The sequence below is a fragment of the Theobroma cacao genome, chromosome 1 (genome assembly GCF_000208745.1).
Source record: "Theobroma cacao cultivar B97-61/B2 chromosome 1, Criollo_cocoa_genome_V2, whole genome shotgun sequence".
In the NCBI taxonomy this organism is placed as follows: Eukaryota; Viridiplantae; Streptophyta; class Magnoliopsida; order Malvales; family Malvaceae; genus Theobroma; species Theobroma cacao.
Genome location: NC_030850.1, coordinates 33661041 through 33686972, shown reverse-complemented (window position 1 = coordinate 33686972; position 25932 = coordinate 33661041). Strand labels below are relative to the sequence as shown.

Genomic DNA, 25932 nt, shown 5'->3' with positions numbered 1-25932 from the left:
TCAAAGAAATATATAAAAAATTTTAAAAATATTATATAATATAAAAAAATTAAAAAAATTTTAAGCGCCAATTTAAAGGAGGCTCCACTCCTGTGCACAAGGTAGATGATTATTGAGAATCTTCTTTGAATATTCGTGAGTTTTTTTTATTTAAAAAAAGATCCGAAGTTATTTCATTTTTACACAGACAACAACTGCTACTCCTCATTGACAAATAATATGAAATACATCGCAACCATTTGGACTCCACTGGTTTCATGTAAAAAATCAATGAAATCAAACATCACTACTACCCAAAAAGTACCCCAGTTTAAAACAAAAGTAAAACAAAATAAAGGAGAATTTTCCACGTTTGTTGATTAAACAACATATAAATTATAATAGTATAAATTGTAAATTGAGCTTGAAACGCTTCCAGCGTAGGAGGAGATTGATTCACTGAAGAATGGAGATGCTCTACTATGACTGTCGGTTGTCTTTTCACTTTAGGGCGCAAATGGGTTTCGATCCATGATATTTCCAGGAGGATCATAGTTGCACATAATAAAAACGCCACCGGTTGAACATTTGACTCTGGCACATCCTAGTTTGGTCGAATTCCTCCATACAATCTGTGTGTAATGACCGCAGAGTCTCTCTGGAAGGCAGGCATTGGTCCTCCGATCGTAAAACCTGTGTTCCTTCACCCATAACCTGACGGCATCCTCCGCAGTCCAGTGGTCTCGGCCCCCCCAGAAGATGTTCTCGCCGTAGGGCCCAAACGAATGGATCATACGGCAGTCAGGGATGCGCCTGTTCGCCCACGAGAGAGCGAAGGAGGCCAAGGTGTCATCCCAGACGAAAGGGGTAAGACCCACGTGGGCCCGGACCTTGTTGTGGGCATTCAGGAATTGTTGCTGCTCTGTTTCAGGAGGCTGGGGCTGGGGCTGGGCCGGGGGCCGGAACTGGGACTGGGACTGGGGCTGCAGGTAGTGATTGGGGATGATCTGCTGAGCTTGCATTTGAGTTATTGCTCTCAGGGGGTTAATTATGTTGGGTATGTTTGGGAAAGTGAAAACGACGGGGACGAGTTGAAACAAGAGGAAGATGAAGAGTGTGAAAATCTGGGTGTTGGTGTTTGGGAGTTCCATTGTTGTCTGCGAGATTTGCTTGTTTTTCCTCGAATGAAAGAGGGAAACGAGAGGGCGAGACTTGAGAGGGAGAGATGTCATATGCATGGACGATTGAACGAAATTATGGGATTACCACCAAGTTTAGTTTTGGATAATTGGAAAAGACTATAAACAACCTACCCGCATTTAGATAATTTCTTAATTCCATTAATAAGCAACAATGAGAAATTAAAGAAGCTCGTGACTAGACGAGAGTACTCTTCATTATTATTTATCTCTAGTGGTTGAGGCTCATAAAATTAATGGTCGATAATCAAGGAGTATCGTACGAAGTCGACTATGAGAAATGTGGCGCAGTGTTTCTCATTTTCTAGACAAGCCCCCTGGTCACGACTGCATCCTTGATTAGCCCGAGTGATTCCACGATGTCATCGCATAGCTGGTGAGGGTTTGGTATAGTTCCTTCATCCACCGACAGAACAATGGTCATCTTGTCGATATAGCTCTGGAAGTTGATCATCAATGCCTGCAATTTTTAGTTATCAGCTGATTAGTCAACCCAACATCGACAGGACAACATAGTATTTTAGATGTTGTTCTAAAATAAACGCATACATGAGGTTGACCATAAGAACTAGGAGCAAGGAAAACAATGGGATGTCCATAAAAACCAATTTCCTCCAGAGGTCCAACCAGATTCGAGAAGCACATTGTTGTGTGAGACATAATTCTGTGGGACAGAGCACTTGCTGCCTGTTTTCACCAATTGACAAAAACATACTCTTCGTAAGAAATGAGTGAAGCCCGTAAGAACAGAGGGATTCTATCAGAATTTTAGTTTAAGAATAAAGTACTGCTAGAATTTCGTTTCTGCAGAAAGAAGTGAATTAGAAGATTCAAATAAAACCTTGACTCCAAAAAGCTTGAGCACTAATTCGGCAATGGAGAAAGTGTATATAGCTTCAAGGGAGCGTTTCTTTCTGTCAATTGTGGCCTTAGCATCACGAACATAATCTAATGGATCATCCCGAATTGCAATGGTGAAGGGGAGGAGAACGTAACCAATCCAGTTGCCCCACTTTGCTTCAGCATCCTTCTCCATCATATCTGCTAAAGCCTGACACACATTGAACATGCTTAAGAGAGTGATTAGAGATTTCAGGTGAAGTTAATTACACCCAAGGTACCTAAACCATAAGCCTGGTATTTGGTACAATTAACTGCTGAATTAGTGTGAGAGAGAACTACTAACTTGGATTCCTGCAGATGGTCTTATGTTGACGAGCAGAGTTGATCGGAGGCGAATACTCTTTGGAAGATTATCCATTTCTATTGCTGCCCCATCATTCTTATTCCCGCCTACCAGTGAAAAAATGAATCAGACAATCGCTTTGTTTCACCCTTAAACTATGCATACTGGTAAAACAAGAAAAACCTAACCATATATTCTGTTGATATAGCGTGACAAACCCGCCTGTGTGATTCCCAAAGCAACATCGTTTACGGTCTGCAAGTTAAGTTGAAAAGGTTTTACTCGAAAATTTTCTGAAATAACTGAGAGAGCAGCTTCTGAGGTTTTACTTACAGTGTTCATTGCATTCTTCACCAACTTGATGTCATCCAAGCTAACTGTCCCGTAGACAATTCGCCGAGGAGTGAACTCAACTCCTGGCAGACCCTTGAAAGGGTTCTCCGTATCTTTCAAGAGCAATGCCGTTGCCATAAACATGAAAACGTCAACGACACTATTCCAAAACACCTGAAAAACTGAGCAAAGCATGAACATAATCCTCCAAAACCCTCTACGATCATTCTTCCTCCCTTGCTTCTTCCTGATCGGAATGGTAGGCAAAGCCAGAGGATCATTCATTTGGCGAGTACAAGCGAGCAGGAGAGACATTAAAGAAGTGCCATCGCCAAGCGAGTGATGGATCCTGAAAACACCAACTGCCTCGGATTGTGAGGTTCTTAAGTTGAGCAGATGGAGGTCCCAGAGAGGCTGCGATTTGTCAATGGTGGTCTTGCTCAGGTTGTAGATGTAATCCTCAAGGAATTTGTCTGGTAAGTCCATGTTTGGGTCCAGGTCTGGAACAACAACATGCCTTTCCAAATCCACTTCTGTTCGAACCCATTTCATTTCTCCCTTATTCTCCTCGTCCTCGACCTGACATCTCTATATATATTAGTATTAGTGTATTGAAAATGAAAATTAAGATGCATGTACCCCTAATTACCTATACTAGATATATATATAGGCAAAGTTTCTCTTCAAGCTACAAACTACTCCCATATCTTTGCCATTGAGATATATGTCTGAGTGGTAATTATTCCAACAAGTCCCAAATCATGCATGCAAACATTTAAATAACTTAATCCAACTAAATAGCAACGAAAACATCAGAAAACAACAATAAATATTTATCTTTAAAAACTCCTACTTAACATCTCCAAATGAAAGCAACAGAATTTTTGTCTTGGTGTAGTTGGGTTTAAGACTTTAAGTTGGTATTTCGTTGCCGCTTAAATTGTACACGTTGCTAACATGCAAGCTTTGATCCATGTCCATTAATTTCTCTCTTTCCAGAAAAGCTTCTTATGCTAGCTAGAGAGAGAAGAGCACCGGCGATCGCTCTCTGCTAGTTATTGTGACAGATTTTTCCTTAGTTAAATAAACATGCATTTATTTGTTAGTAAGTAAAGAGGTTTAAAGAAAATTAGCATTTTCAATCGAGAGATGAAGGGGAAATAAGTAAACTATACCTCAAGTAGGAGCTCCTTTAAGTACCCAAAAGAAAAGAAAGTTTAAAGTATAAAAGTTGAGAATGTTTTGTTCTACCTGCAAACTAGAGAAACGAGGGTGTTTAAGCAAAGTATGGCCCAAGTTGGCTTTGACAACATCCGGGTAAATTCTGGTCTTGCACCCCAAGGTGGCTATAATATACACGTTGAAGTTTGGTTCGTGAAACAGACGAGCTGACGGGCTTAATGGCTCTTCTTCTGCTGTTCTTTGGCCGCTACTACTCTTATTCTCTTCTTCTCCTTTGCTTCCTGTTTTCGTTTCGATCGGTTTGAGACCTTGCTTTCTCCATCTGAAACCGTTCCTAGATTCCATTATACCTCCCAAAGCCTTTTCCACAAAATTCTTTTGCCTTGGTAAGCAAATGAAATGAGCTCTCGAGGTTATCTAATGGCAAGTGACTACCTAGAGTGTCTTATTTATAGAGGGGATGCACCATGCATTAAATATTGATGCTTGTTAGTGACACGCTAGGGTGCTTGCCCGTTCTTACAATTATATAATCTTTCTAAAGCATCTAAAATTTTTAATTTTTTATGTTTTATAAATAAAAAATAAAACTTATATTTGATACACCCATAATATATATACAGTATCGAATCATCGGATGGTACCACCTTTTAATAATTTTTATGCTTTTTTTCTTAACCTTTGGACTTTAAAAATCCATAGTTTTGCTCTCACAGGAAAATAAACAGCTTACAGAGAAACTTTTGTAAACCTTCAGTATGACTGACAGTAAGGTTTCAGGTGATTTTGCTGTGCTCTAGAGCTGCCTTGTTCTTGAATTTTGCAGCAAATCTCTTTTGAGTTTTGACAATGACAACTATTAGCTTAAAACACTCCACTGAAATCAAAATCTCTTTTGCCTTGAGTAACCTGAGAGTCACATATATACTTAATTTTTTATTAGTATATCCTAAAACGTAAAATCCATACAACCTTAACATTAAACTGCCCCTGCGATCTCGAGAAACTAACACTGCTAGCTAATTAATACTTCATACTGCAAAAAGTTCAACCTAAAATCATTATCAGACAGAACACTTTATCAGAAAAATTTATTAGATTAGAAGTAATAAGTCTTGAGGTGTCGGGAGGTGTTCAGGTTTGTCTGCCCCTGTGGAAGGAGAGAGAATATCAGAGCAGCAATTAATCCTACAGTAGAGTAGTACAACGGTGCAATCTGAATTTTTCTGTGATGTCAACTGCCATTAATATCAGCCTGTCTTCGCTGCCTCAAAGAGGGTTTGACCTTGATTCTCTAGCCATGGAGCTTGGACAAATGGAGGAGTATGGCGGTGAAAACAACCAGGTGGCTCCTTCTTGTTGTTGCAATTTCTGGATGTTAATCTTTAATACATGCTACTGCAAAAGATGCCATTGCCTTTTTGCCATCAGCATCACCCAAATTCAACCATAGTATTAATTTCAACATCCAACGAAACTTGATGTTTTTTTTTGTTTTTGCTATAACAAGTCAATGCTAAGTTAAAGCAGTCGTAATTCAGACAGAACAACTACATTTGCTTGTGGCATCCATTAACAATTGACAGGCAGATCGGACTGAGGTAAGCCAACGAATGCAATGCATGTCCATAAAAAGAAAGATTTCTTCAATGGGTCTGGAATCTGGATGAATTCTTTATGTCTTACATCATCGTGTGAGAGATCCCAGTAGCATTTGTTAAACATTTCATAGGATGGATATATACCTCTATTGACCTTGGTAGCTTGCCACCATCCAAGGGGGTGTAGCTCATATGGTAGAGCGCTCGCTTCGCATGCGAGAGGCACGGGGTTCGATTCCCCGCACCTCCATCGATCTCTTTTCTGCTGAAAACCTTGAACAATTCAAGGCTAGGAACCGTCGTAGTTCACAATGTCTGCCGGTGTCAATGATGCTTTTATTTTTTAAAATGGTAAAACTGCTATGGATTGGAGCTGCTGGTTGTCTACTCCAATTCAGCACACAATAAAAGTGTCAGTAAACTAAGCACGAGCAGGATCAGACACTTTGACGTTGAGTTGCGTCATATTATGCCAGAAAATTTGTGTTAACGCAAATATACGTTTACTAATAGGAACTCTCAATTCAAATTAATGCTACTTACAAAAAGAATATGTGAGAATTTATATGAAATAAAATATTAAAGGGACTACATCAATAACGGCTGACTGAATCCTTTGTGTCGGTTTATATGTCCTAACTAAAAAGCAGTGGAAAATAAACTCTGCAGCCCACTCTCCTGTTCCAATGAATAAAAGAATCATCCTGCAGATAAGTCTCAATTCAACGACCGATAAAAAGAGCTAGGTTTTGAAAACAGTCCATTCTCCGCTACTTCGACCAGGCAACTGTATCGATCTCTGCTTGGGCGCTCCTGTACAACTCCAGTCTCTTTGCAAGGTTGGTACGACGCTGCATAACTGCTGGATCCTCATCCAGCAACTTAGCCAACTGCTTTGTCTGCAAATATAGCAAATGGACAGGTGATTACCAGAGTTCATCCTCTGTTTTCTTTTCCTTTTTCGCATTTTTGTAGCAACAGGGCGGGGGAGAATTTGAGAAGAAAATGCTTACCTCTTTTTTACCCAGTTCAGTGAAGAAGAAGTCAAGCAAGCTGCGTTTGGCCTCGCGGACTTGACAATAGACAACTGACTTTGGGATAGAGTTTCTCAAACTTGCACAAGTCATATTGACGTAGGACAGGACAGTGCTACCTGTTTTTTCCCATCGGAAACAGTAAGAACAGGAGAGGATCATAGTTAAAATGAGACAGATGAAATGTATTCATAGCCAGTCTTTTACCAGTCTATTTATGTGCAGGAAATATCATAAATTAACATGGTGAACTAACATCTCTCCTACTTTACTGTTTTTAGAAACTTTTATGAGGAAGGGGAAAAAAGGGGAGAGTCTTCTCCGAGCAAACAACTGATGACAAAACTGTGGAATACAAACTTAAAAAATTTAGAACTCCAAAACATTACATAAACTAACAGAGCTACAGATTCTTGTCTAATAGTAAAACTGTCTGAGCCTTTTAGTACTTACCAACTCGTCGAAGATAGGAATCGTTATATCTATCAAAAACTGAATGTGTAGGATTTCCACCCTTCTCAATATCTTGAGGAAGTTTCCGGAAAAATTCAACAGTCAGGTAACCACATTCCATATCAACTAGCTGTAGAGTTGCTCTCTTGCTTTCTTCCCTCAGTCTTTCCAATGATTCAATAGCAGCATTCCTTACTTCCACTCTTAAAGTGGGATACTGCTTAAGTTCCTGTATGCAATAAAAAGAAATTACGATGGAAAATGGGAAGGGGGGGTTATAGCATTGAACAAGTAATCATCAAAACGGAGCAAAGATAGTGAGCAATACATATATGAGGTCTCAAAAAAAAAAAAGGCAGCAAAGAGATGCTTGACTCCAAAATAGGACGTGAACATGTTCTATGAAGTAATTAAATTTAAAAAGAATGATAAAATCAAAAAGTCAGCACGGCCGGTGACTTGCCATTGTCTCAGCCATAGCCTTGTTAACAAGGTCCTTTAGTATAGAATGAACCTGAAAATGGATCATGAAAGGTATCCATCAAACCACATGCCACAAAAGGTCGAGAAAGATGATTGCTAAAGAAATGAAATTTGTACCGCATCAACAGCTGCTTCAGCAGGACCTCTAATAGATACTAAACAAGATTCTATAAGACGGCGATATCCTTGCTCAGGAGCTATCAGATGTGGTTGGTATCCATCAGCTTCAGTAATTAACTTGCGCACATTATCCATTGAAAGATGTTTATCAAATTGTAACCTCTTCAAAGCAGCAGGAAGTTGGTTATCAAATACACCATATACTTTATCACCTCCAGGGCGTCTGTGAACATTGATAAAACCAAAAGCACATTAAATTGGAAATTGGCAAGATATAAAGCAAATTGATACAACACAGCACTACATAAAAACATACACGCCATCAAGATGTTCTTTAAAGTTTTGGTCAAAAGCTCGACAGATTTCCATTATCATATATAACTTCCCCTGCATACATAAAGAGAATAGTCAGTGGCTAAACCTGGGAGCATCATGCATTCCACAACTATTGAAAGACAGAGAGGGTGAGAAAAGACCTTCACCCTAACTATCAAAGACTGATATGTAGATAATAGTAATACAAATTCCATAAAAAGGTCATCTAGTATGAATTAAGCTGAGAAAAATTGACAAAAGGCAAAACTTGAAAGCAATAGAATAGGTTCAATGCTTACTCCAGCATCAGCAGCAATAGGCTTCCCAAGACGGCTCAGTTCTGCCTCCAGATCAATTATAGTCTTGCTAATAAGAGACTGAAGACCAGGAAGTCGAGACTTTATCACCAGTTCCAAGTGCTGAAAATTCAACCAATTTCAGTAGTAAGAATTACATTAATAACTTGAAATACCCAAAAAGAAAAAAACCAAATTATCAGTTAGCAAATTAAAGTTAACATCAAAGAATAAATATGTATGCAGGAAACTACCATACAATTAAAATTTAAAAAGAAAATATGAGTATCTACATAAAAATCTCTATATGCCTCAAAATGGATCAAAACATATAAATGTAAATTTATTTACATAGATTGCAAACATCAAATATTTATATACCTTAGAAAGCATCTTTCCTAAGTGCTCAGAACCCATCCTGTTAGCAAGGTGACTATACTCCGGGCTATTTTGAAAATATTCTCTCTCTCTACGTCGAGCAGCAATCATATCAACACTCTTGTTAATGTCAGCTTGAGAGCGGTTAACAACACCAATCCATGGAAACTGTAGCTTATATGATTTTCCTTCCAGAATCTAAAATCCAAAAACATTAAAAGAAAAAAGGAAAGTCATTAAAGTGAACTAAACACATGATTATTGGTAACAAAATCCCACAAAGACACTGAAACAAATAACATGTTTAAATAGACCTTTGTAAAAATATTTTTGTATAGAAACGGAAAGGCTCCAAAAACAAAACATGTTAACTTGATTTGTATAATATAAAAGATAATATACATCCTATAGCTACTCCTAATTATTATATTATAAATGTCAGTTATCTCAACAATTTGAAGAAAAAAACTTACATCAACTGCATTGGTACCCTGGTCCATCAGATCAATCTTCGTTAAAACTCCAAATGTCCTCTCTCCTGATTTTTGACAACCAACCAAAGTGAAATTCAATACAATTATAATCGAAAACTAGGGGAATAATCATATGATCAAATAGGAAAAAAGTTTTAATGCTGACAATGATGGATATTTTAAATCAATAGAACTATCTGTTTCTCCTGCCAGAAGGCAACTGACCCCCCAATAATAGTGAAAGAATCAAGACCATTAAAATGAAACCCAACATTGCTACTGTAACTATCACTATTCCCTTTGATCAATTACATCACCATTCGATATACATTTGTATCTTGTCTCTAAGCAGGATCCTTAATACAAGATGTGTATTATGCAGGTTGATAGCTGCTAAATTCAAATTTCTGCTACAGATGCTTCTTATACCACAAAAACAGTAGTTGAAAAAAGAAGTGAGACTGCAAATGAAGGGCAATGGACAAAGAATGTTAAGAGGGCCTAGTTGAGCAGGTAAGCAAAGGCATGACACAAGTCAAGGGCAAAGAAAACCGTTGCTCAAGTAAAGGAAATAGACTTCATCACTTTAACTGGAATTGTTTTCCAGCCAATCCTCCATTCCGTCTTTACATTGTACAACTTCTGCCTACCAGTTCAAGAGTGGCTGTTAATCACATTCAAAGAGGTAATGCAGTCTTTGAGGGCACTTGATTCTTTAAGAATGAATTTTCTTTTTATTAACTTAATTACAGAGAAATGCCATGCTGATTGCACTTTAAGCTATGGAGGATACATAACCAATGGATCATAATAATACTCATAGATATTTTCAGGAGGCTCCCATCAGTGCTACTGGGGGTGCATGAATTAACACCATATAATAGCTTGTCACTGGCACAGACAATATAACTGGTACAAAGAAGGTGCACCCTTACAATCCTCTAGTTGTAGTGAAAGTTCCAGTCACATTAGCATCCATATATTGGCACAAGGAAAGGATATTCAAACAACTAGTGTCAACATACAGTAACTTGTAGAAATATCACTTTATCATCCCGTTAAAAGCACTCCGTCAGCAAGACAATTTCCTAATATATTTTCCATACTCTTCATTATTGAACCTTATATTAGTTTTTCAAATTACTTAAACCTATGTAATTTTGTTTCATCTCCCTTCTTTCACCTCTTTCTATTCAATCAACTTTCAGAAAAAAAAATGTCTATTATCTAATACATGAAAGAATTTGACAAAAATTATACCTTTAGGGTCAACCTCACGTGAAATTTTTATTGCATCAGAAGTAGCAAGATCTTGATTGGCAGGAGAAATTGCCAGGATGATACAGTTGGGCTGCAATAAGAGGCGAGTATAGCACAATAAAATATTTTACTTGAAAAGCATATCTTACTGTATATGAAAGCATCATAAGAAACAAAGAATGTTTTAAGCATTAAGTGGACCCTGCAAAATTACATCACACCATCATACATATCTGGTTTTACTTGCCCTGAACTCAATGAACTTCATAACTATTGACATAATATATTTTATGAACAAAAATTGGTCAGAAGAATCAGATGAACAATATTTAACGTCATTTTCCATGATGCTTGGTTTAGAATACTTAGAGTAAGCAAGAATCTCTCAAGTTCTGCCTCTATTTACCTTTTCGATAAATGCCCGAACCATATTCTCAATGTCTTGCACGATGCTTTCAGGTTGTCCCTCTACAACATGCCAATTATCACAACTTATTCATTAAATTCATTAAATGAATATGTCAATGTAAAAAAACTTGCAAAAGGCAGACACTCACCAACAGCTACTTTTGTAAGTCCAGGGAGATCAACCAATGTCAAGTTCACCACTGCAAAGGTAATGAAGCAAATAAATATAAATAATAAAAACAAGAAATAGAAACGCATCTGGCAGCTTTTACAAAAGAAACAAATTTCAAATGCCCGTAATAATTCAAGCCCATTTAAGAAATAGCACAGATACAACCCACCAATAAACTAATAATAACAGCTGAATGATGGGCAGTAGGCATACTTGTTAATCTTAAAAGTAAATTCAACTCATGCTGATATTGCATAAAGGTTGGCAAGATGAATTGACACCACTAACTAATCCCATATCTTCTAATTTTCTTTATCTCAGATCAAAACAATTGGGAGGTTCATTTTTGGTACCAAATAATCCTTGTTTTATTTCAGATAACACCTATTCATGACAAGGATTAAACAACTTGACCAACACTTTATCTCACCATTAGGAGAGAAGATACTGAGATGGATCGGAACGCTAGAAATTTGTTTGGTACGGCCAGTTTCTCGATCTGTCTCATCAGAAATCTCCTTCCTAACCGCAGCTGCACAAATGTAGACTATATAAGCTTAGAATTCAAGATTAAACAAAGACATAAATAACTAATAATAAATTTAGCAAAAATTAACACAAGTATACAGCACTAAAATGAATTGATCCTAACTGTATTAGCTAAACAAACTAGAAGAAGTTAGTGCTCAATAAATTCTAATCTAACAGCAAGCATACCAAAATCGGTGAATTTCTTTCTAGGAAGGTGCATGAACTCTGCATATTCTTTTCCTTCATCTATCCTATGAAGTTGCAAGACGAGAGGCCGCCTTGTAACAATCCCTGAGAACAAGGTTTTTCCAAATATCCAGGTATCAAGGGACATATATAAACATACATGTGGTGAAGCAATAGCAAGAAAAATTAGCAGCAAAAATTTACCTGCGCCACGAGGTAAAAAATCTTTTCCAACGATACTCTCCAGCACAGATGACTTTCCAGAACTCTACAACCATTGGATTACTAAACGATTAAATCAAAAAATTATGCTAGAAAAAAGATGTGAATGATTTAATAACCATATTTATGGGCCTAATTTCAATAAATTGAAATTTCTAACTTCAAAATATGATAAAACACAGCCAAGAAAATGATCGTCGCATGAAATGAAAAGACAAAGAAAATTTTTAGTCAAAATTACGTAGAATCAAACGGTAAAAGAAATGAATCAACACAGAGTTAAACAAAAAGAAAATATACATTAAAAATCCGAAAATAATTCAAAACAAAGAAAGAGGAAAAAAAATGGAGGAAGAAATAATGAGAATGATCAGAAATCAAGAGAAACGAAAAAAAAAGTTCTAATGACAGAAATCATACTTGACCACCGACGACGGCGATGGAAGGCAAGGAATCCCAAAGGGTGGGCAACGCGCTTTCTTCGCCGTGATCGCCAAGCGCCGTACACGCTCTCTGTATCTTGTTCACCAATGTTATCAGGTTCTCCATGCTGCGGTGACCGAGTCAAAAATGGACGAGTTTAGGTAGCGAGGAGTGAGTCGACTCGGAAGGTGGCGCTTTCGGAAGGAAAATGTGCTTAGTTTGTTTTGATTTAAAAATTTGAGAGGAGAGAAGAAGAGGTAGGGAGGCTGCGTTTTTCCTCAAGTCAGAAATTTGGGTTGGCGAAGGAACCGGGAAAAAGTCTGACAGAGTCGGTTGGAGGGAGAGAAAGACAATGGTGACGTGGATTCTTATAACGGTCTTCTCGTCCTCCTCGTTGGGCTAGTTGGGCCTCCGATTATATAGGAACCCTAATTCTGTCCAAGTATTTTGGATTTTTATAAATTCGGTCAATGAGGCAAGGCCCGAGCCCAGCGGTTGAAAGGTAATTCTAATTTGTGGGGAGGAAAATTGAATAAATTGATAGAAATTCTTTTGTTTTCAAATAACTAAAATTTTTTATTTTTTGTAACTATAATAACTCAACTTAGTGTCTAGAAACATTTTTTATTATTTAATTTGGTCATATTTCTTAATTTATTGATAATATTATCTAAATTGTATGAAATTATTTTATAACATTGGAGTTTTACAAATTCAAATTGGTGAAATGTTGGAATTTGTTACGATATACTTCACAAAATTGTATTTGATGTGCTATCAATATATATATTACATATAGATTATTATTTTATAAATGTATACATGAAAATTTTTTAAAAATTTCAAAGTGCATGTTTTTTAAATCATAAATATTTATTTTAAAAATTCTTAATTTTTAAAATTATTATATAATGAGATGAAAATATTTAGTTTATTGATGTTATATAAATTTTATATAATGCTAATGTATCAAGTATAAACCCTACTTTTACATGGTTATTATTCACACTTAAATCAAGTTATTTGTGTTTTTTTTACCATATGGAAAGGAAAATAAATGCATTCAACTGAAGGTCACAAGTTCGTAAAGAAGTAGTGGTAAACCTTTAAGAATGTGTAGGGATTTAATCGTAATTTCTCCTACATCACTTATCTTTTCCATGTGAATTAATTCAAAATTAAAGATTGAGATTTGTCTGTGGTTTTTATTTGCTTATTGTTCAGAATAGCCTCTTGCAAACTCAAGTAATATGTAGAAACATAGTAATAAAGTGCTCGGTGTTGTTTATATTTGTCTTTTTTAAAAAAAAAAAAATTAAAGAGAACAAAAAAACAAAAGAAGATGAGATTTGATGAAAAAGTGCAAACATTTGGTAATCCAATTGTAAATAAATGATTGTGTCCAAATTTGATATGGCTCTTTTCTTTCACACGTGATTCTCTTTTAAGATAAGTTTGAAACTCAAAATCAACCTAAACTCTTCCTCATTGATTATAAGTTAATGCTCAAAAATTCTTGGGGATGGATTTAGAAATTAGAATCAAATAAAATAAAAAAATTACTTTTAATTATCAATAGTAAAACCGATATATCATTAAGTATTAAGTTTAAGTATTTTAGAAAACTCGAATTTAATTGGATAAACAAAAAAATATATAATAGATTAGATAACTCCAAATTAAATAAAAAATTGTGTCAAAATAATTGAATTGAATTTATTTTATCCTATTAATATATATTTTTAATAAAATGGTCTTCCCGTTTTCTTTTTAAAAATGTAATTTATATGAATTGGTGTAGAAAGATTTGATTATAAGTTCTCGTTTTTGTTCTCTATTTTTTTGCTATTAGTTTGAAATATCATACGCAACACACGCATCTAGAACACTAAATGCAAAATTGCAATTTACTTGAAAGATAAATCTGGAATCGAAATTATGCCAATGATACGATCCAGCCTATGAAAGAAAGAAACTGAAATTAGACTTTTTTGGGGATTTGTCCAGAATCGCCAATTTAACCGCGCTTTTCAAGTTCTAATTCCATCTTCCGAGCCAGTAAGCTGCAGCAGTATGTCCTAAAGCTACTGGTCCATCCGGTTGCTACCATGGTAGCTCCTGGCATATTCTTTGAGCGTGGGGCCTTGCAAAAATATGCGCCTCAGTGGCATATTCGTTAAAATAAGCCAAAACCAAGGGCTTTTGCTCCACCACAAGTTCCTATCTTATATAAATTTAAATTCCCGTCACCCACTAAAAATCGTTTCTTCTACCTTCTCTCAAGCCCCACAGAACCTACATCATTATCTTTCCTATTTCCTCTGCTTTCTCTCTCTCCGTTTTAACCGTCAAATGCAGACTCGAAAAACTCAAGCTAATAAGAACCGGCTTTTCTCATGGGCTCTGTCACAATAAACCCCACATTAAATACTTTCTGCTTCAATCCCCAACGCTACAAAACCAGACCTTTTAATTATTATTCTCCTCACTTCTCATTCATCAAAGTCAAAGCTTCTCCAGTTTCTTTCGCCTTTAAAACTCCTTCTAATCCCATAAACCCAACTCCTAACTCTCAAAATCGATGCTTTTCGGTTAACCCTTTATTGGTTGTAGTTCCAGTCTTAAAAAGCATCAAAGGCTTGGCCTTCTCACACACTCAAAAATGGGCTTCATGTTTGCACGCTTACACCGCAGAATCAGACAAAATTTTAGACCAATTTAGTGGGAATTACTTGCAAAGCGGAGGTTTTGGGGTGGCTTTATTAAGTGTAACGGCTAGTGCTAAGGTTCGAATTAGTCCATTTGTGGCGACATTGGCGGCGAATCCAACGTTTGTTTCCGGTTTGTTAGCATGGTTTATTGCTCAATCGATGAAGGTGTTTTTGAATTTCTTTGTAGAAAGGAAATGGGATTTTAGGATATTGTTTGCTTCTGGTGGGATGCCTTCTTCGCACTCGGCTTTGTGTACTGCTTTGACAACATCAGTGGCGATTTGTCATGGAATAGCGGACTCTCTTTTTCCTGTTTGTTTGGGGTTTAGTTTGATTGTCATGTACGATGCGATTGGAGTTAGAAGGCATGCTGGGATGCAAGCTGCGGTAAGAAGCAATATTATTCTGATTTAAATTTTTTTACTATGAAGATTTTGAGTTTTGGATGCATCTTTGAAGTGCTAGGTAGAGGGTTTTGGTGGATATATATGCGCATTGAATTGTTTTTTATTACACTGTTGCATTGCTTTTCCTTTTTCTGTTTTAATTGTTCGGTTTTTAATATCGCGATAATTGTATTATATGTTTGATTCTTGCACTATAATTAGTATGATTTGAGTAGTTTCTCCGAGGGCATAAGTTTTGCCAAAAATGGTCAGTTTTGGCAGTTTTGATGGTTGGAGATCAACATTTATTCTTGTCAGCCTAAAATTGTGACAGGACTAGCCCTTAGGTCTTGGTTGTTTAGAGAAAATGAAAAGGATGAAAATATAGTTGCTTTCCACTTCATGTTTAATTCATCATAGGTATGTAGTTATAGGAAGATGCCCCGGAGTTTCAACTTTTTAAGCAACCTATTGGCATTTCATTGACATGTACGTATTATTTAAGGATGGTTTTGATTATTTGATTGACTCAGGATGATTGCCCTGTTCTCATAGTAAATCAGAAGCTTTGTGATATATGTTTGGTTTGAAGGGTGGGTAGGCTTTGGACGCAGATGGGCAATTAATTGAAAAACCAAAACTTAAGATCTTGAATATGTTCAGATAATGTGTGGAGATAGGCAAAGTCCTCCCTGGTATATGTAATACCATAAGATGTTTCTGCAGTAACTATTTCCATTGGATTTACATTTTCAAGATCTGTTTGTGGGGGTCTTAGAGATGGTATGCCTAGTGTATTTGGCATTATGAGCTACATCCTGTGCTTCTACAAGTAAAATTTCCTAATATAATTTCCCCCGTGGTGACCGTAGCTTTTAGTTTGATTCATATATCATCACTTTGGGCTTTGAAGTGGAAGTGCTGGAATGGATTATTTAATCATCGGAGAAGCAAAGATGTTATTCTTAACATTTAATAATAAATGGTGCTTGAAGTTATTCCCAAGTTATGAATAGATTCTGACTTGCAGTATTGCTTCTCTTTAGCTTTAAAGAATTTATATGAAATATTGATGTTTTATTCTCATTTAGGTAATTCAAAGGATGAGCGATGTTGATGATTTTCAAGGATATATTTAAATTTTTAATAACCTCTATTAGCTGCTAATTGAATCTGAACCACTGAAATAAATATGATGGCCATTGATACCCCTGCTTCAACTTATAATAATTGCCATAGTCTGTTTGTCATATATTAGTGTTCCATAAATAATATGAACGTCCTTGCCTTTGTTCTAAGAAAATTATCCAATACACCATCATTTGAATTTTTAAACTCCATGAATGGGATTAGAGAGTTGTCATATACCCTATTAAGGTATATTTAAAATAATTAATAAATTAATATGATTAATAAAAAGATATGTGATAATATTTTAATCTTACTTGTAAAGTTTAAAACCTCCACAGGCAGTGTATAGAATAATAATTCTTTGCTCTATCACACATAAATATTGAAACGTCCGGTTAAGCCTCTTATTCACAGGTGTACGTCTGCATTTTCCCACTGGCCTACCGCCTACTTATATCTGCGTAGATTTCACATGGGTGTGTTTTTCCTGGGTACAAACATGACCTTGAATTTAAATGTTGTTTCCTCCAATTATTATATGCAATATCCCAACGTTCTGTTTGGTTGCCTTGAGAACTATCTCTTACCTTTGTGAATGCTAACTTGTGTTGGAATCATGGAATAATTTTTTGTATGCCTTGGTTGTAGGTTCTTAATATGATCGTTGAGGACCTATTTCAAGGGCATCCTATCAGTCAAAGAAAACTCAAGGAACTTCTTGGACACACTCCCTCACAGGTCTTTGCTGGAGCTATGCTTGGCATTGTGGTAGCTTGTATATGCTGTCAAGGTTGCTTGGTTGCAACCTAGAACTGCTTCTGCAAGCAATTTTTGATCGGATCGTGTGAACAGTGTTTGCTAGTTTAAAATCCCCTGGCTCAATTTTATGGTCTGGCCTTTCAAAAAATAATAAAAAAAAATTTGTATGGCCTGCTGAGTTGTTGTATTCCCTACTTAAATCCTCAATAACCTGAACCAGAAGACGCGGAAATTTTCTTTCTCCGTTTCAGTAACTTTGCTACTTGTAGCACAAATCTGAATTGACGCCAGTATAGCAATTTAGAAATTTTCCTGCCTGTATATTGGATCAAGAATGCCAGTTAGAAAGGTAATTATTAGACGAAGGATTGAAGAGTGCTGAACAACTTGCTTGACCGCATTTTTCCCCTGGGTAACCTTGAGCCATGGCCGGTTCTTGGCATTTAGAAATTTGTGGTGTCACTTTATTTCGGGTGAAAGTTCATGATTTATTCTTCTTATCTGCAAATAAATTTCGGACGAAGGCGGTGCAAATTTGGGATTTGAGAAGGGAATTCCAACTCGGACAGATTTATCTCTTCAAGCTACCTACTCATCTCTGTCTTTATCCAAAAATTAAAAATAAATAAAGAAATGAAATAGTACAGTTCTTCTGGGCTACAGCCACACCATCACTAGCTAGAAGCCGCTATCTCAGTTAGAACTAGAAGGGCTTTGGTTGAACCACAGCAGTGCGCCACGTGGTGATCCAACGGCCCCACAATCACCAAGTTTGCTGATGGCAGCCATTGAATAATAGTTTCCCAGAGTCCTCCAATCACTTTCATGGTCCACCGATTGTTAGATCTTTGTCGGAATCACGTACGTCTCTGCAGAGGTCAACTAAAAGAGAAACCATAAAACTTTCCGAAGATTCAAGACAAACTACTGTCCTCCTCTCAGCTGCATATCCCAAAATGGCAAAATCTTTATCTGGTGTTTTCTTAGTATTTCTTGTTCGAGAACAAAGATATTTTCTCGTTTCCATACCCTTCTTTTCCTTCGTCTTCGTTTCTTTCTCTCTGTTCGTATTACTCCTTTTATAGTTCATTGTTTCCTTTCCTTCCAACCCAATTTGGTCAACGTTTTCGCGGGGCTGTGAATTGAGATAACAATCTTGAAACTTGGATAGACCCCTACATACATCAGATAAAGAAAGTTAAAGAGCTGCCAGAGATGCAGCTTATTTGTCTTGTTCATAAACAGTTATTGATTTCTTGTGAATTGTGATTTTATGTGCGTTTATCTCCTAATAGTGGTGTTTTACTTCTATATGATGGTGTAATTCAGCATATTCTATTCTTGTTAAAGTGGGGTGTATCAATATATTTAAAAGACTTAACCTGATTAAGCTGACAACTTATACCGGAAATGGGTTCAAGTTGCTCGAAAGATTCAGGAGCTGTAAACGATCCCACGCCAGAGAATTTTGACAATCTTGCTTCTGAAACACCTCGTGAGTTTAGCTATCTCTTTATCCTTATATGGTTGACTTCATGTAAAGCTCAAAGGGTTATATCCTTCTGCATAAATTCAACTGATTATTTTGTTCTCATAAGACAATTCACATGTTCCATAGGAAAATTTTGGATGTTCTGACCTCACTGTCATCTTCAAACAAGACTTTAATTTATTTAAGAATTACTTTGCTGAAACCTGAAACAAAGCACTACTGTTATTTATGTTAGATTTTGACAGTTACTGCCAGTGAGATTCAATCCTTGCATGAGCTATATAAGAAGTTAAGCAGTTCCATAATTAAATATGGGTACATTCACAGGGTAATTCTGCTCCCAGAACTTCATTTATTAATCTGCTAATGGACTTGAGTGACAGTCTACAGTATCTTTTGTATGAAATATATGCAACTTGCTTGACATTAGCTACCTTTTGTTGTGTCTAAACTAACTTGCAATTTTATCTGATCAACAGGAAGAACCGCAACTTGCATTATTCATAAACAGCCAAGACTGAAACCTCCGTAAGGGTGTCGGTCTTATTTATAAGTTGAGAAATGGGTTCCTTACAAAGGCCTTCGCCAAACAGTTCCTAAACCTGTTCTCTAAGTCTTACTTTCCCGTCTTGGTATTTGAAGTAATGATATGTAGCCATAATGGGGAATAATGCTGTTCTAAAGCTTTGTCTAAATGTTCTAATTGGATTAAGCATGCACGTATAGAGTCGTAGCCTTTTCGTTTACATGTTATTGGAATATGCCAAGCTTCCTCTTGATTTTGGTCTTTGACAATAAAAAGAACACAATGTTCGGTATCTGGCTATCTGCCTCCTAAAGTTTTATTATCTCCTGTCACTTATTTGCAGATGTTTGATGTTTTCGATGACAACCGCAATGGGCAAGTTGATTTTGGAGAATTTGTTTGCTCATTGGGCATCTTTCACCCAAAAACTCCCCAAGAAACAAAAACAGGATGTAAGACATGAAGTTCATGACAGAGAATCTTTATATTGTAGTACTATTTTCTTTAGTGTCTTCTCCTATACAGGACATTCACGTAGTTTCTACGTAGAGCTGATCAATTTTATGTTTGTTGTTGCTTGTGGCAGATGCTTTTAAATTGTATGATTTGAGACACACTGGTTGCATTGAGCATGAGGAGGTAAGTTCAATCTCATTATTCCATTTTGCTCGCATGGTAATGTGCTGAGTAAAGCTCTTACATTGTGCAACTTTCGAGAATTAACAGTGGCTATATTGTTTGATATGTTTTTATGTTGAGCATCCATAGTTGCTGATTGAAATTGATATTTCAGTGAGCAGCAACGTGCTGAGGGCAAATCGGTTGCCTCTCAAGCTCTCAGGATGATCAAAATTTTGAAATTATTTCCTTTTTAGTCCTACTCTCTTCCAAAAGACAGAAGCTGAAATGTCCTGAAATGCCCATACTCAAAGTAATCCAAAATCTTTGCTTCTGACGTATTGGTTTCTCTAGTTGCTTTCCAATCTGTCCCTATCGTTTAGAAGTTTCAAAAGTGTTGCAATTGCTTATTTTGCCCCATCAAAAATTCTGCCTCAATATTTTGATCTTATTTTATACCAGAACTTGTTTCTATTCATTACCTTTTCCTCATTATGTTTTGTCTGAAGTGGCTTCTTCTGCAAACCTCCATTTCAAATGTAGCTTCATAAGCTTTTATTGCTTATGCTGTTATTCAATATAATTACATCAAGATCCCTATGCTAATGCCTCTTTCTCGTGAGTTTACAGTTGAAGGAGATGGTTCTGGCTATTCTAAAGTAATTCAATCTAATTCTAGCTGATGATGTTGCTGAAACAATTGTTGACAAGGTTTGAACATCTTCTATACTCTCGGATAAGTGCTCTTCTTTGTCTCTACTTTTCTTTTCTGATTCAATGCTTGCTTATGCTTGTCTGTTGTGCAGACATTCACAGAAGCTGATGCCAAAGGTGATGGCTGGATAGATGAAGAAGAATGGAAAGGTTATGTGACAAAGAGTCCATTGTTATTGAAGAACATGACTTGTCCATACTTGATGTAAATTCTTAACTCTACTCTCAATCTCGGATCAGTTTAATGCATAGTTACTTGCAAATCCATCCTCAAAGCTCTTTTTCTTTAAATCTTTTATTCCGTGATAAAAAAAAGCAACTTCAATTCTCACCAAAAGATAGGGGAAGGGGGGAATTGACAGGCAAATTTTCATGTAAGCATTCAACTAATTCTGTTAGTAGCTGATTTGCCAATCATCTGTGACATGCAAAAAGTTTTGATGTGATGACTCTTTAGAGTTGTTGCTAAAGCTAGCCTCATTTGTTTGAACTATAATCTTGACGATTCTCACAGCATGATCTCATTTTTTTTAGTTTATAAATAATTCTTAGACGCCATTTATTGCAAATTGAACTGATAAGTCTGCCACCTATTCAAAGATCAACTCCCACCCACACCCGCCCTGAAAGGTAAAACAAATGGGGAAAACAAAAAGACAAAAAGTTAAAGGGAAAAGAAAGTAGCAGCAGCAAAAAGTCTTGATCAAACTCGCATTCACTTTCATTGCAAAACGTTCTTCCCAGTTAGGGTTTGGTCTATGGCTCCTCTGAAGCTCGATCGCAACCATTTTGACTTGCCAATTGCCACCTCTGAATTTGAATAGCTGTTTGTTTGAAAAATACTGGGTGAAATGCTGAATAGACTACAAATGGTCAACATTTATCTCCTGAATTACATGTTTGTAAAACAATTTGCTGATCTGACTTTGAATTGGTATCAGTTCCCATGTCTATTCACCTCCCAGGGTCATTGCTCAAGCATTTCCAAGCTTTGTGCTGAACGGTGAAGCAGAACATTCCAAGCAGCATACCTGAATGCAAATTCAGCGCCTTATGCATTAACTGAACTCTGGAGAAACCTGCGTTTTGTCATTGGTGCACCTCTCGGTGACTGTTCAAAGAAGAAAAATTGCCATATTGGTGAGAAACTGGTTGAAAAAAGTCGGCGTTCAGACACAAACAAGTCATGCTGAGGGAAACCTTCAGCATCTAATGGCAGAATCTGCCTTAGGCGTCCTCAATCGACAACATGGCCCCTAGTTTCTTCGTCGAAACTATCTTTTTGTCACCACGTCTCGTGTTCAGGCACAATCATCTGACATATTTACTTGATTAACAAAATTTGGGGTTTATTAATTAAGTTAATTCTGAAAGATGTGGATCAAATATGACAAAAATGAATATGGGAAATCAAGGTACGTATTTCATTTACGGTGAAAGGTTCAGTTTTCACCTTTTATTACATTTTTACTAGTCCAGAAATGAAGGCTCCGAACATATTCATTCATATTTGAATGAAATAAACTTAAATTCAACACTAAAAAGGGATGAAGACAAAGTAGTTCATCGGCCATCCCATAAGTCATCACTGACCTGTTGGAACCTTGGAAATTTCGTATCAATCTTGCCTAAACCACGTTGTTATTATTATTATTATTATTATCAAAACCGAATATTCCAGTAGGATCAGAACCAACGTGGCTACGAGGCAGCTACCGCTGGATTTTGGAATTTGGAATTTGATTGTTATACTTTTGTTATTATTATATATATTGTCCATGCTCATCCGTTTGATTTGACCCGCTTCCCTTCAGCCACTTCAGAACTTTTGAAATGCGGGCGGCAAGAAAGCCTAGAAAATTAAAAGTCTCTCAACAGATTAATAGAAAAAAAATGGCTAGAAAAATAGAAAATATTTTAGTATTTTTTTTTGTATGTTTTAAATAATTTAAAGAATAAATTAATATATTTCTGAAAAAGAAAAAGAAGACTTGGAAGCTACTCCAGGAATTTTACTGTTTTAGGAAAATTTACAGTCTAAATATGGGAAGCACAAAAAAAAATCCATATTGCTTACTCATTTGTATCAAAAGATAGACTCTATATAAATTGGTCAAAAGTCTATATTAGTATACAAGTTTACGCGTTACCTATAAAACGACGACGGCTACACGCGTCTTTCTCTTCTTCAATCCCTGTCTTGTCACCTACATTCCTCCATTGCCATCAGCTCCAAAAAAAAAACCCAAAATTTTTTTAATTTCCTAAATTTAGCCTCTTATTTAAGCTTCATTTTCTTGCTTTCCCTTTCTCTTCGGTTCTTCTGGTAAGAATCCTCTCTCTTTCGTAATATATATATATATATATATATATATTTTTTTTTCTTCTTTTCTTTTTCATTGTTAATAATTTCCGTACATTCAATCTTGGAACCCTAGTCTTACAAATCAAGATGAATTGAGCTGTGAGAGCCTTAAATGTTTCGCTTCTGATTTCTGGGGTTTTGATTCCTTGGGCTTAGGGTTTTGTCCTTGAGCCTGAATTGAGAAGCATTTTTCTCGTTTGTATAGAAGTGTTAGATTGTAAAAAATGGGGGCTTTATTGTGAATTTGTACAGGGTTAGGTTAAATTTTTAGCATTCTTTTGTAGAGTGTTAGATTCTCTCTGTTCTTCAACATTTCACTGTCAGAAATGTCGTCGGCTGGTGTTGCTGTTGTTTCGGTTCGAAATGAACCCATGGTTCCTCCTGATCACATGAATCCCCAATTGGGTCTGTGTGAAAACGAATCAATTTGGATATTTTTGGCCCTTTCTGGATCGATGATACCTATGCGGGTTCTGGAATCGGATTCTATTGAATCCGTGAAGCTACAGATTCAAACATGTAAAGGTTTTGTTGTGAAGAATCAGAGGTTGGTTTGTGGAGGCCGGGAGCTGGCACGGAGCAATTCCCTTATTCGTGACTATGGAGTCAACGATGGGAATGTCCTGCACTTGGTTCTTAGGCTTTCTGATCTTCAGGTCATCAATGTTAAGACTACTTCTGGGAAAGAATTCACATTTCATGTTGGACGAGGGCGAGACGTAGGTTATGTGAAGCAACAGATTGCTAAGAGAGAGAAGCAGTTTACTGAACTTGATGAGCAAGAAGTCCTTTGTGATGGGAAGATTTTAGAGGATCAGAAGCTTATTGATGATATATGTAAGCACAATGATGCTGTATTGCATTTATTGGTCAGAAAATCTGCCAAAGTTAGGGGAAAGCCTGTTGCTAAGAATTTCGAGTTGTCTATTGTGGCACCAGAATTGAAAGACAAGCGACATTGTGATGCTGGTGAGAAGAACAATAGAAGACAATATGATGTCTGTTGTGAGGAGAATTATAGTAGAGGATATGAAGTTGATAGAGAGGTTGTACCTAGAAAGCCTCCTGACAGGGATTTTTCATTGGAGCCAGTTATTGTTAATCCCAAGGTTGAATTGCCTGCGGTGATTGTGGATATGATTAATTCCACATTTGATGGATTAAATGGCGGAAGAATTCCAATCAGGTCTGTTGAGGGTACTGGAGGAGCCTATTTCATGCAGGATTCATCAGGCCAAAAATTTGTTGCTGTTTTTAAGCCAATTGACGAGGAGCCTTTAGCTGTTAACAACCCTCGAAAACTACCAGTGTCATCAGATAATGAAGGGTTGAAGAAGGGCACAACAGTTGGAGAAGGAGCATTCAGGGAAGTTGCAGCTTATATTTTGGATCATCCTAAGAATGAGTGGCGCACCTTATATGGTGATGAGAAGGGTTTTGCTGGGGTGCCTCCTACTGCTATGATCAAGTGTTTGCATAGTGGGTTTAACAATCCTGATGATATAGCAAAGGTCAAGATTGGGTCATTGCAGATGTTTGTGGAGAACAGCGGAAGTTGTGAGGATTTGGGTCCTGGGTCTTTCCCAGTTGAGCAAGTACATAAAATCTCTGTGTTGGATATAAGATTGGCTAATGCAGACAGGCATGCTGGGAATATTTTAATGAGCAAAGATGAAGATGGGCAGACATTGCTGATTCCAATCGACCATGGCTATTGCTTGCCTGAAAGTGTAAATATGCTCCACTGATATGTCTTAATTTCCTGCTACTCTTTGCATGACATCATTCTTGGTTTTATTGTTTTTTACTACTTTTTTACTCCACTCCTTTTCTTGTTATTTTTTATTCTAGGTTCCTCCTCTAAATTGTAAATGTCAAACACCCTATCCAGGATGGTTTAATGTAACTGTGAATTTAATTCAAATCGTATTATACATGTGCATGATTAGAAGGTGATTGAAATTGTATTATGTCTTTTTGAATCAAGTGAATCTACAATGCTAAAATTCTTATGATTCAGAGATATGGTTAATTGTAAACTGTAAAGCAAGCTGAGTGGTGCTGCCAGCTTGATTCTGTCCCTAAGTTTTCTGGGGTTTTTCTTCATCTTATGGAGTGGTTATGAGTGTCACTACAGATTTCATTTTCTTTCTTGACATTGAAAGCTCATATTCTACCTTTTTTTTTCTCTGTTTCCGATATTTTTCTCCTGCATGTTGTCTTTTGCTGTGTCTTTAAGCCTAATCACAATTCATCTTTTCTGTTTTTATAGTTTGAAGATTGCACATATGACTGGCTGTATTGGCCTCAAGCTCGTCAACCTTACTCCCCCGAGACAATTGACTACATAAAATCACTGGATGCTGAAGAAGATATTTCCCTTTTGAAATTCCATGGATGGGATATGCCACCTAAATGTGCACGCACGCTCCGGATCTCCACCATGCTTCTTAAAAAGGGTGCAGAGAGAGGGCTCACTCCCTTTGCCATTGGAAGTATAATGTGCAGAGAGAATTTGAACGAGGAATCTGTGATTGAGGAAATTGTCCAAGAGGCACAGGATTCTGTGCTTCCTGGCATAAGTGAAGCTGCATTTCTCGAAACTCTATCTCAAATCATGGATCGCCGTCTGGATGAGATTGCTGAATCATTCTGATGGTGGAAGTGCTGAACAGCTGTAGAGAATGGTGGTTAATACTAGTTGATAGTTGTGCAGTTGTACATGCCTTGTCATACTTGTGCATCCGTTGCTAGATCATGGGACCTCAAATGGTTCGGCAGACTGGTTATGAAAGCTCAATGATTTACTCTTAGCGACACTTTCATGTGATTCTCTATTCTTTATGGTACTTAACAAAATGCCTCTTAATTTGAGGTCTTGTTGCATTCATTTCAATTGATTTGTCAGGATATTTTAATTGGTCTTTTGAAATTTCAATTGAAGACTTGGGTTTGTATTTATTTCACTGTTTCTTTTGGTTCAGCATTAGGTTTTT

At 36.7% G+C, this 25932-nt stretch overlaps 5 protein-coding genes, 1 non-coding gene and 1 pseudogene across 8 annotated transcripts; 4 read left to right on the top strand and 3 right to left on the bottom strand.

Annotated features, from left to right (window-relative positions):
- LOC18613979 (pathogenesis-related protein 1C) lies at positions 122–1194 on the bottom strand. The gene has a single exon (XM_007051488.2). It carries the CDS (start codon positions 1128–1130, stop codon positions 486–488), a length of 645 nt encoding a protein of 214 aa, XP_007051550.2. The 5' UTR covers positions 1131–1194; the 3' UTR covers positions 122–485.
- Positions 1301–4224, bottom strand: LOC18613978 (O-acyltransferase WSD1). The gene is made up of 7 exons (XM_007051487.2): positions 3949–4224; positions 2698–3276; positions 2553–2619; positions 2365–2471; positions 2020–2229; positions 1728–1865; positions 1301–1638 (listed from the first exon to the last, which is right to left on the bottom strand). The coding sequence occupies exons 1-7, from the start codon at positions 4222–4224 to the stop codon at positions 1483–1485; spliced, it is 1533 nt and encodes a 510-aa protein (XP_007051549.2). The 3' UTR covers positions 1301–1482.
- Positions 5658–5730, top strand: TRNAA-CGC. The gene has a single exon. It is a non-coding gene; the product is annotated as a tRNA-Ala (tRNA).
- Positions 5952–12557, bottom strand: LOC18613977 (dynamin-related protein 1B). Of its 3 annotated transcripts, none has more exons than XM_007051485.2 (16): positions 12232–12557; positions 11794–11857; positions 11590–11694; positions 11303–11404; positions 10850–10900; positions 10699–10760; positions 10293–10383; positions 9033–9097; positions 8563–8757; positions 8185–8304; positions 7887–7957; positions 7568–7793; positions 7431–7481; positions 6968–7196; positions 6494–6633; positions 5952–6379 (listed from the first exon to the last, which is right to left on the bottom strand). In XM_007051485.2, exons 1-16 carry the CDS (start codon positions 12358–12360, stop codon positions 6251–6253), a joined length of 1830 nt encoding a protein of 609 aa, XP_007051547.1. In that variant the 5' UTR covers positions 12361–12557; the 3' UTR covers positions 5952–6250. The 3 variants fall into 3 exon arrangements, with proteins under 3 accessions (XP_007051547.1, XP_017975398.1, XP_017975393.1); XM_018119909.1 differs by having other exon boundaries at positions 11794–11874; positions 12232–12275; XM_018119904.1 differs by lacking the exon at positions 7431–7481.
- On the top strand, positions 14514–17586 carry LOC18613976. The gene is made up of 2 exons (XM_007051484.2): positions 14514–15332; positions 17111–17586. The coding sequence occupies exons 1-2, from the start codon at positions 14631–14633 to the stop codon at positions 17270–17272; spliced, it is 864 nt and encodes a 287-aa protein (XP_007051546.2). The 5' UTR covers positions 14514–14630; the 3' UTR covers positions 17273–17586.
- LOC18613975 lies at positions 19315–21972 on the top strand (annotated as a pseudogene).
- On the top strand, positions 22944–25902 carry LOC18613974 (phosphatidylinositol 4-kinase gamma 4). Its single transcript, XM_018119917.1, has 2 exons — positions 22944–24666; positions 25209–25902. The coding sequence occupies exons 1-2, from the start codon at positions 23263–23265 to the stop codon at positions 25590–25592; spliced, it is 1788 nt and encodes a 595-aa protein (XP_017975406.1). The 5' UTR covers positions 22944–23262; the 3' UTR covers positions 25593–25902.

What these genes read in the sequence shown, in the direction of transcription:
- LOC18613977 (XM_007051485.2), bottom strand. Translation starts at nt 12,360, where the DNA reads ATGGAGAACCTGATAACATTGGTGAACAAGATACAGAGAGCGTGTACG. An exon ending in TCGCCGTCGTCGGTGGTCAA is followed by an intron (nt 11,858 to 12,231) that starts GTATGATTTCTG and finishes CAATGGTTGTAG; the next exon opens with AGTTCTGGAAAGTCATCTGT. An exon ending in ACTTACAAAAGTAGCTGTTG is followed by an intron (nt 10,761 to 10,849) that starts GTGAGTGTCTGC and finishes GGCATGTTGTAG; the next exon opens with AGGGACAACCTGAAAGCATC.
- LOC18613978 (XM_007051487.2), bottom strand. Translation starts at nt 4,224, where the DNA reads ATGGAATCTAGGAACGGTTTCAGATGGAGAAAGCAAGGTCTCAAACCG. An exon ending in TGAAGAATGCAATGAACACT is followed by an intron (nt 2,620 to 2,697) that starts GTAAGTAAAACC and finishes CTTAACTTGCAG; the next exon opens with ACCGTAAACGATGTTGCTTT. An exon ending in CTATATCAACAGAATATATG is followed by an intron (nt 2,472 to 2,552) that starts GTTAGGTTTTTC and finishes TTTCACTGGTAG; the next exon opens with GCGGGAATAAGAATGATGGG.
- LOC18613976 (XM_007051484.2), top strand. Translation starts at nt 14,631, where the DNA reads ATGGGCTCTGTCACAATAAACCCCACATTAAATACTTTCTGCTTCAAT. An exon ending in ATGCTGGGATGCAAGCTGCG is followed by an intron (nt 15,333 to 17,110) that starts GTAAGAAGCAAT and finishes CCTTGGTTGTAG; the next exon opens with GTTCTTAATATGATCGTTGA.
- LOC18613974 (XM_018119917.1), top strand. Translation starts at nt 23,263, where the DNA reads ATGTCGTCGGCTGGTGTTGCTGTTGTTTCGGTTCGAAATGAACCCATG. An exon ending in GCTATTGCTTGCCTGAAAGT is followed by an intron (nt 24,667 to 25,208) that starts GTAAATATGCTC and finishes CTGTTTTTATAG; the next exon opens with TTTGAAGATTGCACATATGA.
- LOC18613979 (XM_007051488.2), bottom strand. Translation starts at nt 1,130, where the DNA reads ATGGAACTCCCAAACACCAACACCCAGATTTTCACACTCTTCATCTTC.